This window comes from Microtus ochrogaster, chromosome 10, assembly GCF_000317375.1.
Source record: "Microtus ochrogaster isolate Prairie Vole_2 chromosome 10, MicOch1.0, whole genome shotgun sequence".
Lineage (NCBI taxonomy): Eukaryota > Metazoa > Chordata > Mammalia > Rodentia > Cricetidae > Microtus > Microtus ochrogaster.
In genome coordinates, this window is record NC_022016.1 from 43,408,814 (window position 1) to 43,421,636 (window position 12,823).

General features: G+C 41.7%; 1 protein-coding gene across 3 annotated transcripts in view; it reads left to right on the plus strand.

Moving 5' to 3' along the window:
• Spen (spen family transcriptional repressor) overlaps nt 1-12,823 on the plus strand; it is an 87,584-nt gene that overhangs the window by 59,427 nt on the left and 15,334 nt on the right. For all 3 annotated transcript variants that reach the window (XM_026782082.1, XM_005352897.2, XM_013348388.2), the window contains exons 6-10: nt 941-1,092; nt 4,041-4,166; nt 4,547-4,660; nt 7,834-7,947; nt 10,209-10,309. In XM_026782082.1, the coding sequence (XP_026637883.1) occupies nt 941-1,092; nt 4,041-4,166; nt 4,547-4,660; nt 7,834-7,947; nt 10,209-10,309 (607 nt within the window). The remainder of the gene's footprint in view (nt 1-940; nt 1,093-4,040; nt 4,167-4,546; nt 4,661-7,833; nt 7,948-10,208; nt 10,310-12,823) is intronic.

The window sequence follows — 12,823 nt, forward strand, 5'->3', positions numbered from 1 at the left end:
ATCGCCCGGCCATCCCCTAAAGTCTTGATTTAAACATTTGAATTACTATTACTGTAGTAAAAATTACTATTAATGTAGTAAACATGAAATGTTGAATATCATTAAGATCTTCAAAGTAAATGAAACTAAACAATGTCCTGGGACTGTTTTCTGCTGAGTTGCAATTTCCTTTAGATTGTAGAGTATATGTGATTTTTTTGTTTGTTTGAGATAGGGTTTCCCTATGAAGCCCACAGTTGCCTAGAATTCATATATGACACAGGCTGGTCTTGAACTCTCAATTATCCTGTATCTACTTTCTAAGTGCTAGGACTGCAGAGGTGTATCACCATGCATAGCCAAGTTATAATTTCATACTCAGTGTTAAGACCAGAGGGTAAAAGGCACTTAGATGTAACCTGAGTCTATCCCTGGGACCCATGTAGAGGTGAGTAGAGAGAACCCACTCACAAAGTTGTCCCCTGACTTGCACAGATGCCCACACTCATACGTCATGCACACGTCCTATAATAATAGATGTCATGGTGGTACATACCTTTAATCTCAGCACTGAGTACAACTCACAGATACCCGTGAATTCAACTCACAGATACCCGTGAATTCAAGGTCAACTACAACTGTATGGTGAAAGCCTATCTCAAAAATAAAAATAAAATAAAACCCATAAGCAAACAAAAACTTTCTTGTTAAATTCTCTGAGCAATAGCTTCAGTTTTTCCATGCTCACTTATTTGTCTGAGACAGTATCTACTGTGCAGCAAGGCTGGTCTTGAACTCTCAGTCCTGGCATCACTGTTTCCTGAGTGCTGAGGTTACAGGCCTGCCCACCAGGCCCAGGATGATACAGTTTGTTATAAGCACATATTTTTCCAAATAAGTAAATTATGTATTAGAGAATGTATTAAAGCACCCTGTTCTACTCTGCCCCATCCACTCACAGAAACAGAAAGTGAAAATGAATTTCGGCCCTTGGATGAAAGGATAGATGAATTCCATCCCAAAGCAACAAGAACTCTTTTTATTGGCAACCTTGAGAAGACGACGACTTACCATGACCTTCGAAACATCTTTCAGCGCTTTGGGGAAATTGTGGTATGTTTCTTCAGTGATAAAAATGCTGTAGGTCTTTGTAGAACATGAGAACAAGAGGAAGGATATAGATATGTGATATTTAAGGACAAATGAAATATTTCCCCTTTGCTCTATCCCTTTTTCATTTTTAAAGCCTAGTGTCTCATATAGCCCAAGCTTACCTTGAAATGTGAACCCCCATTTTCCTGTTAACATTTTTTAAAAGACTCTTTAAAAAGAGAGAGAGAGCATGTGTATACATACACATTTTGACTACATATATTTCTGTGTACCATGTGTGTACCAGGTACCTTTGGAGTCTACAAGAGGACATTAGACTCCCTGAACTGGAGTTACAGGTGATTGGAAGCTGCCATTTGCATATTAGAAACTGAAATCAAGTTATCTATAAGAGCAGCCAGTGCCCATAAATGAATGCCAAGCCATCTCTCCAGCTTCCCGTTTTAAAAAAAAATCTGAGACAGTGTCTTGCTGAGTAGTGAAGCAGGCAGGTCTCTGAATTTAAGGGCAGTCTTGTCTACATAGTGAGTTCCCAGGCCATCTGGGGTTACATAATGTTTGCTTTGTTTTTAATTATCATGTTTAATTGTGTATATTGTCTATGTGTGGATATGTGCATGTGGGCATTATCATGTTTAATTCTGTGTCTGTCTGTGTGTGGATATATGCATATGATCATGTTCAGTTGTGTATATGTCTGTGTATGGATATATGCACGTGAGTATTGATGCCCACTGAGGCCAGAGGTGTTAAGAACCTTTGGAGTTGGAGTTACAGGCAGTTATGAACTGCCTGAAGTGGATGCTGGGAACCGAACTCACGTCCTCTACAAGAGAAGTGCTTGCTCGTAACCACTTAGCTATCTTCCCAGCCAGAGACTCTTGTTTTTAAAACAGAAACAATACTTTTATAATAATTTCAGTTTTAAAATCCCACTTATTTGCTTGGTTTCTTTTCTTTCTCTCTCTTTTTTTCTTCAGAGAAGTCATTCTGGAGAGATGAATCAGTGCTTCAGAGCACTGACTCTATTACAGAACACCCAGGTTCCATTTCCTACACTCACCTGGTGGCTCACAACCACCAGTAACTATAGTTTCAGAGGATCCAGGGCCCTCATCTGGCCTTTGCTAGCATTGCAACACATGGTGCAGACGTACATTCAGGCAAAACACTCATAACACATAAAATAAAAATTAGTAAATTAGAAAGTGAAATGTGCTTTGTAGCCCACTCTGCCACCGAATGTTATCCATAGCCAAAGGTGACTTTGAACTTTTGATAACTCCTGCCGTCCATAGTACTTGGGAATTCTTAGGCATTAAAGAACAAATCCAGGGCTTCACACCTGCTAGGCACATACTTTCTACCCACTGAACTGCACTTCTATCCTCCCCCCCCCACTTTTGTTGGTTTTTGTTTTTTGTTTGATTTTTTTTTTTTTTTGAGACAAAGTTTCTTCATACTAGACTAGCCTTGAACTTACATAGATCCTCCTACCTCTCCTCCAGAGTTCTGTGATAAGCCAGGCATGTTTTAAATGCCTTTTATTTCTGTATTCTGTAAGACAGAATCTCATTATGTAGCCCTGGCTGGCCCAGAGCTCGATGTGCAGACTGAGCTTACTTTAAATTTGTGAACTCTCTTCTGCCTTTGTCTTGAGTGCTGGGATCACAGATGTCATACCCAGCTCAAGACTGAACAGCAATGAAGAAGCTGTAAGTTTGGACTTTGAGGAGTAAAGAGTGTATGATAGTTAACAGCTGTTGTGTGTGTGTGTGTGTTCATTCCATTTCTAGTCCTGTGTGTGTTCTATGCCTCTGTGTGTTGGCCTGTTTCTTGCTCATATTTTTTACTTTGAGAAAAAGACTATTGTTTTTTTAAATGATACAGTGTAGTCTTTTCTTTTGAAACAGGGTCTCTGTGTGGCAGGCTAGCCTTAAACTAGAGCTCCCCTCTTGTCACCTTTCCGAATGTGAGGGCTGTAGGCGTGAACACGCACATTAATGATCATAGTGATGGATTTAGCACATCTTGAGAACTTGATTTCTTGATTGTTTGTTTCAAGTAGTGGTTTTATGGTTTTGGAGTTTTTCAAGACGGTTTCTTTCTGTAGTCTTGACTGTCTTAGAACCAGCTTTATAGACCAGGCTGACCTCCAGCTCACAAATATCCACCTTCCTCTGCCTCCCAAGTACTGGGGTTAAAAGGCGCTTACCCCCATACCAGGCTCAGGTAGTGTATTAAGGGATTTGGTTCTACTAAAGATTTTTGACAGTGCCAAAGTATGGTTAGTCTTTTTTTTTTTTTTTTTTTTTTTATAAGCAGGCCTGACAGATTATGAATAGTGACACGGGGACTTCTGTTTAATCATCCAAGCTCGGCTGATAGCTTAGGCTTGTTTTTAATTAGCTCTTCAACTTAAATCAACACATTTATATTAATTTACTTTCTGTCTCGTGGCTTCATTACCTCATCTCCATAATGCCCATCCTGCTTGCCCTGTGTCTTCTGGCGTCTCCATTTCTTCTTCCCAGTATCTTCCTCTGACCCCAAAGTCCTGCCTAACTATTGGCAGGTCAGCTTTTTATTAAACCAGTCCAAGTGACACATCTTCACAGTGTACCAAAAAGATTATGTCACAGTACGAAAGGGAATTACTTTCTGGTATTCTACTAAGTAGGCAACCTCTCCTTTGTTATTAATTTCCCTTTACCATGGATTTAAATTTTTAAGTTGCAGGACAGTTGGTCTTCTGCAGGGGCCTCACATGGGATGGCTTTCATGATATGTGATCTTTCTACCATCAGTTTACAGTGTATGCATACATGATCCAACTAAAGTTACTAGGAACATGACTTGTAGAAAGAAGCGTATCTATGTGGACTTGGATTCTTCTGATTTATTTTCTTATTACCATATTGCTAAATGATGCTGATTGACTCTTGCAGGACATTGACATTAAGAAAGTGAACGGAGTCCCTCAGTATGCCTTCCTGCAGTACTGTGATATTGCCAGTGTGTGTAAGGCTATCAAGAAGATGGACGGAGAGTACCTTGGAAATAACCGCCTCAAGGTATGTGAAGTGCATAACTTACCTGTTACTGTTTGAATTGCTGTAAGGTTTTGGGGACTTACCTTATTATTTTAGGGCTGCAGAAGGACAGTTGGTGCTAAAGGTAGCCTTCTCTGTGTCCTCATCCTGTCAGTGTGGCCTGCCACTCGGGGCCAAGCAGGATTGCCCTGTTGTAAGTTTTGATTGTTGTTTATTACTTATGAACTACTTGCACATTGTTTTGAGCTCAGTGGTAGATGTCAACATGTTTTACCATGTAAGCTGCTGGGTTCAATATCCAACGCGACAGACACACACATTTCAGCGATTTTATAGAAGACCAGTTTTCTGAGAATGGTCATTGTGATCTGTGGTGATAGAATTTTCTCTTTGAATTTCAGCTGGGTTTCGGAAAGAGCATGCCTACAAACTGTGTGTGGCTAGACGGGCTTTCTTCAAACGTGTCTGATCAGTATTTAACACGGCATTTCTGCCGCTACGGGCCTGTGGTAAAGGTAGGCTTTTGCTCTTTACTTTATTTCTTAGTATTTCTTTGTGTTCTGTCCTTCAGTCTCACTTTCTACTGTTGTCCTTTCCTTTCCTTTAATAATTCATATCCTCAAACACTCTTGGCTGGGTCTGCAGAGATGCACAGTGCTTAAAAACACTTGCTGCTCTCCAGAGGATCCAAGTTTAGTTCTCAGCACCCACGCCAGGTAGTTCGACCCTGCTTGGAACTCCAGCTGCAGAGACCCAACACATTCTTCTGGGCTGTGCAAGCACTTCACATATTGCACACACAGAGATATACATGCATAAGGTTTTTAAAAATTGAATTTAGATTTATGGTCTGTTGGGCCAGGCTCTAGGCTCCGTGCCTAGCGCTGCAAAATAACCAGCAGTAAAGCGCTTTCCCAAATGATACGAGATGCCGGAAAAATCTGGAGCTCCTCATATATAAAGTTAAATAAAATAGGATTTTAAAAAATATTTTGCTTAAAAAAATTTTTTGCTTACTCATGACATAGACCTTTCCACAGTCTCTGGTAGTGTCATACAGCTTTTAAAAAATGAAAGTCTTATATAAAAATTTGTCTTTATACTTGTGAACTTTCTGATAAAATAGCTGGGACCAGAGAGATGGCTCAGTAGGTAAGAGCACTGGCTGCTCTTCGAGAGGGCTTGGGCTCAGTTCTTAGCACCTACAGGCAACTCACAGCTGTCTGTAATTCCAGTTTTAGGAGATCCACCAGATACACATGCATACAAAACATCAATGTGCATAAATTAAAAAATAAAGCATCAAATTAAATACCAGTGTGTTCTGTTGACCAGTGTATACTGCATAGAAATGCTCACATTCAGTACCTACCTATTTAGAAAATGGTGTTTGAACAGCTTCTACACCTTAAATTTGGTAATTCAAATTTCATTTATGCTTTTAAAGCTATACATTCTGTAGGTATAAAAGTTTTTATTTTATTTTTGGTTCTTCGAGACAGAGTTTCTCTGTGTAGCTCTGACTATCTTGGAACTTGCTCTGTAGACCAGACTAGCCTTGAACTCAAGATGCTCTATCTACCTGCCTCTGCCTCTCAAGTACTGGGCTTAAAGGTGTGCACCACTGCCGCTCGGCAGATAGAAAAGTTTTAAAAAATATATTCCAGTTTATGCCAGGCAGTGGTGGCGCACGCCTTTAATCCCAGTATTCGACAGGCAGAGGCAGGCAGATCTTTGTGAGTTCAAGGCTAGCCTGGTATGCAGATCGAGGAATCCTATCTTTGCTGTCCCTGTCTTGAAAAACAGAAAAAAAATTCCAGTTTAAATTTAAAATGTCTCTTAAGCTTCTATTTTCTTTTTTAAAATAATTTATCTATTTATATTTTATGTGCATTGATGTTTTGCCTGCATGTATGACTGTGTGAGGGTGTCAGATCTTAGAGTTATAGATAGTTGCGAGCTGCCATGTGGGAGCTAGGAATTGAACCCGGGTCCTCTGGAAGAGCAGTCAGTGTGCTCTTAACTGCTGAGCCATCTATCCAGCCCCAAGCTTCCATTTTCAAATAGCACTGTGATGCCATGACAGCTGTCCCATAGATGTACTTAGTCAAAATAAGTTAATTAAAAAAAATTGAAGCCGGGCGGTGGTGGCGCACGCCTTTAATCCCAGCACTTGGGAGGCAGAGGCAGGCAGATCTCTGTGAGTTCGAGACCAGCCTGGTCTACAGAGCTAGTTCCAGGACAGGCTCCAAAGCCACAGAGAAACCCTGTCTCAAAAAAAAAAAAAAAATGTAGTATGCTAGCAAGATGATTTCTTTTTTAGAAACAGTAGAGTAAGTTGCTAGAAGTTTTTTATAATTTCCTCTCATGAAAATTAGTCCAGAGCCAGCAAAATAACTCTGCGGGTAAATGAGTTTGCCACATAATCTGATAACCTGAGTTTGATTCCCAACACCCACCTAAAGGTGGAATGAGAGAACCAGCTCCACAAAGATGTCCTCTGATGTCTTTATGTGCTCTGGCATTTCTGTCCACACACATACATCATGCATGCAGACACACACACTGATAGAAGGGGAAAGTAGTCTAGAGCTGGAGAGGTGGCTAAGAGTATGAGTACCCGAGTTCAAATCCCTAGAGTCCACATCAAAGCCAGATACAGCATCCATGTCTGTAATCCCAGTACTACAGGGAGATAGGAGGCACAGACAGGAGACTACGAGAAGTTCGTAGGGCATGAGCCTGGAGTTTGTGGCAGATCAGTGACAGTCCATCTCAAACAAGTTGGAAGGCAAGGAAGGGCTGGCACCTGAATTTGTCCTTTAAACTTGACACACACGCCAGTCTAGTAGGTGGACATGGTGGCTCATGCCTGTAATCTCAGCATTAGATAGGCTTAGGTAGGAGGGTGATACACCGTGAAACTCTGTCTGAAATAATAACGTGGGAGAGAGGGAGGGAGAGAGGAATTTATATTCACACCTAAGTTTTACTCATGCTGTTGCTGAGGATTAAACATTGGGTCTTGCATGTGCTAGATAAGTTCTCTATCACTGAGTTGTATCCCTAGATCTGATTTATGTTTCAGCAGTTATGAGTTTAACGTGTTCATGAAGCAGAATTTTTCTATGACCAATAAATAGCACACCCACAGATACAGGGAAAGGCTCTTGGGCCCAGTTACATCCTCTTATTATTTTGAGCCTCAGACAGAAGAATGGTCTTAGCAGAATATAGAAAAAGAAGATGTAATATATTGAAAGCCTCAGTACCACGATTCTGTTTTCCTTGGGATATCTGACATGTGTTTACTAAGAGAATAGCATGTTTCCATGATCTATGCACACCGAATTTAGTGTGTTTGCTAAGACAGTACCATGCATGGTTTCGTGGTCTCTGCACACCTAACTTAGTTTGTCTACTAAGACAATACCATGCATGATTCCATGATCTTTGCACACCGAACTTAATGTGTTTGCTAAGACAATACCATGTATGGTTCCGTGGTTTCTGCACACAGAATTTAGTGTTTTTATTAAGACAAGCCTCTTCTGGAAAAGCCAAGTTTTTCTGGAGTAGTCTAATATGGTACTTTTCCTTAGGAACATCCTTGTGATTCAGGGTTTTTGGGGACTGACATTCACACCAGTAGAAAAAGCTCTTAATTGGTTGTTGTATTTTTTTGCAGGTGGTGTTTGACCGCTTAAAAGGCATGGCTCTGGTTCTCTACAATGAGATTGAGTATGCACAAGCAGCTGTCAAGGAGACCAAGGGCAGGAAAATTGGTGGGAATAAAATTAAGGTGTGCATAGTGACTTTAACAAAAGCCAAAGGCTGTGTGTGGCATATACCTTTAATCCCAGACAGGTCCACAGAGTATGATTTGCCTCAAAAACCAAAACCAAAAGTCTGTTCATATTCTATGCAGAGTCTCAAATGTAGGTTGCCAGTAAAGAGAGTGGTTTACCAAACATGGTTTTATTTGTCCTCAGTTTTTAAGGGAAATAATAGGGTATTCTTGCTTGCTATTTATGGACACAGTTCTTTTTATGCCCTTAGCCATAGGCCCTTCCCTAAAGTCCTTTTCAACACACTTCTTTCCCTGGAAGCCTGACGCTCTTCCCTGTGTTCTTGGTGCAGGGCCCTCCTTCCCCATTACAGTGAGTGTCTGTGTGCCAGTGGCACAATCAGTCAGCTTCCAAAAGTACGCTACCTGTGACTATAAGCCTTGTGCGTGTGTGTTTGTGTGTTCATCTTCCTGATATTGCTTGTTTAAAAACTCACTCTTCATAGTTGTTTGGCATAATTATGAACTTAAGGACTAATGTCTAGATTAAAGTAAAATAATAGTATTTTGGCAGTAGAACATGAAGCTAGGCAGCCGGAAAATAGAGCTGTCTTGTCCTCATGTTCTGTTGTTCTGGCTATTCTCACAAATTTATGTGCACCGTAGATTGCCCGACTATAGATTACTAATTTAATTGACTCAAGCATTTGCCAACTCAGAATTCTGGTAGAAGTTTGTTAACATTTTATTTTTGATTTTTGTTGTTGTTGTTTGATTGGCAAGGGGAGAAGTTGTGGGTGTGTGGGTATGAGTCTCGCTATGTAGCCCAGACTGGCCCCCATGACTGACCTGATTCAACCTCTGCAATTTTGGAATTGAACCATGCCTGGCCATTTCACTCCTGGATGGGTTTGGGGACCTTTAAATTGTATCTGTCAAGATATATGTAGAATTTGGGAGTTTTCTTTTTTTTGGTTTTTTCGAGACAGGGTTTCTCTGTGGCTTTGGAGCCTGTCCTGGAACAACCCTTGTAGACCAGGCTGGTCTCAAACTCACAGAGATCCGCCTGCCTCTGCCTCCCGAGTGCTGGGATTAAAGGCGTGCGCCACCACCGCCCGGCCAATTTGGGAGTTTTCTATTGAAAAAAAAAAATTTCTCTTAAACTTTCTAAAATTTGCCATGTGTTGTGGTGCACACCTTTTATTTTTAAATTATTTTTAAACTTTTATTTTCCTCTTTTCTCATTAATACATCTCGACCTAGCTACCACTCCTCCCAGTTACCCCTTCTTTCCCAGACCGATCCCTACTCTTTGTCCCAGTGCCGCCACCCCCCCCCCCCAAAGAATAAGCTTCCCAGGGACATTAAACAAAACAGCACAAGATACAATAAGACTAGGCACAAACTGTCACATCAAGGCTAGGCAAAAAGCAACCCAGTAGGAAGAGTCCTGAGAGCAGACAGAAAAGTCAGAGACACCCCCACTTCTACTGTCATGAGTTCCCCCAAAACACCAAGCCAACAACCATAACATGTATGTAGAAGATCTCGTGCAGACTCATGCATGCTCTGAAATTGCTCCCTCAGTCTCCAAGCCCCCATGAGCCCTTATTAGTTGATTTCCCAGCCCGAATCTCCCATTGTCCTCCATTCCTCTGGCTCCCACAATTCCTTCCCCCCACTTTAGGTGTTCTCTAGCTTGGGGTGGGGCACCTTATAGAGATATCCTTCCTGAACTCACTCTCTCTTTGCCTAATGTTTGGCTGTGGGTCTCTGGGTCTCAGCATCCACTCCTGTCAGCTGCCAGAGGCAGCTGGTGACAGGTGGAACCAGGCAGCAGACCATGAGTACAGCAGAGCATCATTCTGGATAAGTTCGTCATTTTTATTTTCTTTTTTTTCAGTCGTGCTTCTACCCTAGGTGTCTGTCTGCATTATCCAGCCTTGGTTTCCTTGTCGTCCAGGTAGTGCCGGGCATGAGCTCCCTCTTGTGGCGTGGGCCTCATATTAGACCAGTCATTGGCTGGCCACAAGGCACACACCTTCTCTCTAAGAGACAGAGAGGCAGGTATAACTTTTGAGTTCATAGCCAGCCTGGTCTACAAAGTGAGTTCCAGTATAGAAAAACCCTTTCTCAACAAACAAACAAAAAACTTCCCAAAATTGAGATCTGAAACCTCTCTTTCTTTATAAAATCTTTTTATATATTGTTTATATTTGTATTAGATCTGTGCATCACATAATAATGAGTTTTATTATGCATTTGTTTTTTTAAAGGTGGACTTTGCAAATCGGGAAAGCCAATTGGCATTTTATCACTGCATGGAGAAGTCTGGTCAAGATATCAGAGACTTCTATGAAATGCTAACAGAGAGAAGGTAGGTTCTTGTTCACTGTTGGGCTAGACCATCAGTTTTGGGAATGATCACCAGGACCATGTAGGTCAGCATTTTACTTCTGAAGCATCCCAGCCTGAGGTGTGTCCAGCAGGCCTGCCAGTATAGCTTGTTTTTAGTTTTTGTGGGCTGATTTCTTTTTCATTTCTACTCAGTTCTCCCCAAACATATTTTTTAACCTGTCGTATAGAAAGCATAGGTTTATTCTGACAAATCTAGTTTTTATGTAGTTGAGGGTAGGGTGGGGTCACCGTGTCTCAGGCCGCGGTGAGCACTCATATTGGGAAAGAATTGTGAAGTGTTTGTCTCTTTGAAATAGAGTAAGTCAGGCTGGTGGGTGGTGGTAGCACACATCTTTAATCCCAGCACTTGGGAGGCAGAGCAGGCGGATCTCTGTGAGTTCGAGGCCAGCACTACAGAGTGAGTGCCAGGAAGGGCTCCAGGCTACACAGAAAAACCCTGTCTCGAAAAACAAAAAACAGAGAGAGAGAGAGAGAGAGAGAAAGTCATATTTCATATAAACATACATGGCTTTGGCAGTGCAGAAGCCATTTTTTTTGGTCCCAGTAATACAGTGTTTGACCTTTTTCTCCTGTTGATTAGATGACCTTTTAAAATGCGCTCACATAATAACCAGGCTCGTCTCATAGATGATGGTGTTTGAAAGTGGAAACTATTGCCTGTACTAAAAAAAAGCCTTTTGCCCGACATCCCTCTGTGGTGGTCGTCTGAAGTGTGACCATCTGTTCTACCCCATACATATCCAAAGGCTTTAGACAGCTAAGGTCGGAAAACACCAAAACTTGGGGGGCTGCTGGAGTCCACCAGCGTCTCCTTCACTGCCGCTGGTCCCAGTTTGCTTTGTTAGAGTCACACAGCATCTCTTCGAGACCTTTCCTAGCTCAGTATCCTGCTAAGTCACTGACCTCTTGAGCTTTTAAGTTAAACTGACCCCACCGTCAAAATTCTAGTAGGTAAGGCTTTTGATAGTTTCTCATGAATAGATCAGAATTCAGATTACAGAACACTGAAAATGTCCAGTTCTTCAGCTAGTAAACCAGTGTGAGGGGTTGTCTGTCACAACCCCCAACCCACCCATCAGAAAAAGAGCACACATGACATTGTGTGCTTATATATCCAAGTATGTCGCTTTGGACAGAATATTCTTAGTCCCAGTTCCTAGAAGTAGCAGTTTGAAGTCATTGGTTGCGGTTTCATGTAGCCTAGACTGGCCCTAGGCTTGTTTTATTAAAGCTGAGGATGACCTTGATGGTCTTTCTGTCTCAGCCTCCTGAGTGCCGGCTTTCCAGGTTTATGCCACTGTAACTGACTTAGGTGGTGCTGGGCATCTAATTCGGCCTTACACTTGCCAGGCAAGCACTATGCCAATTGTGCTCCTTCCCAAGGTGGCTGTCAGTACATTGGTGAGGGGAAGGAGTGTGTTGGAGGCTTCATTCATTGCACTTGAGGCATTAACAGTTGTTAATCTTCTCTGTGTATATATTATTATTTTTTTTTTTTTTTTTAAAAGCAGAGTCTTGGGGGCTGGAGAGATGGCTCAGAGGTTAAGAGCATTGCCTGCTCTTCCAAAGGTTCTGAGTTCAATTCCCAGCAACCACATGGTGGCTTACAATCATCTGTAATGAGGTTCGGTGCCCTCTTCTGGCCTTCAGACATATACACAGACAGAATATTGTATACATAATAGATAAATAAATATTTAAAAAAAGCAGAGTCTTTTGAGGGTTAGATGAAGTAGTGTACGAGTTGATTTTTGAATATTACTATTTAAGATTCACTAATTTTAGTGATGATCTGTTTCTGGCTTTTTTCTTTAGTTAATTTCCATGATTAATCCCCATCTAATGGCATTTCATCCTCATGCAGGAGGCAGAAGGGGGAAGGTCTCAGATGTTACTGGGTGTATAATGCGTTCTTCAGCATCACATTCAAGGATGTTTCCTTTGCTTTAAAGTGAGGGCTGGTGTCTGGTGTCTGATGGGAAAGGTGCTTGACTCCAGTGATTGAATTCAGGATTAGAAGCACCTTGATTTCTATAGCACTTGTTCACGTACAAAGCTCTGTGGCATTTGATCTCCAAGCCTCCACTGGGGGCGGGAATAGACCCTCCTTTTTCATGACTGAAGGTTTGGCAACTTCTGGTGACTCTTGTTTCCCTGTTGCTGGGCACTGAGCTCAAGATCTTTCTTACATTACTAGGCAGGCACACTCCTGCTGAGTTAAATCTCCAACCCTCAGTCAGGTAACTTACATTACAGCGTTTTTTTATGCTGGGGGAAAGCCCAGGGTTCCTACTTGTCAGCACAGGATGAGTTTACATGGTCAAATAGGTTTTCCTATCTATGCTTGGTAGTTTGAACAGAATTTTTTCCAAAATTGGCTGCTGCTGGCTCTTGTTTGAAATGCAAGGCATCACCTCTTTGGTGGGATGATCCCTCCATTCTATGGACAAGGCATCACCTCTTTGGTGATGAT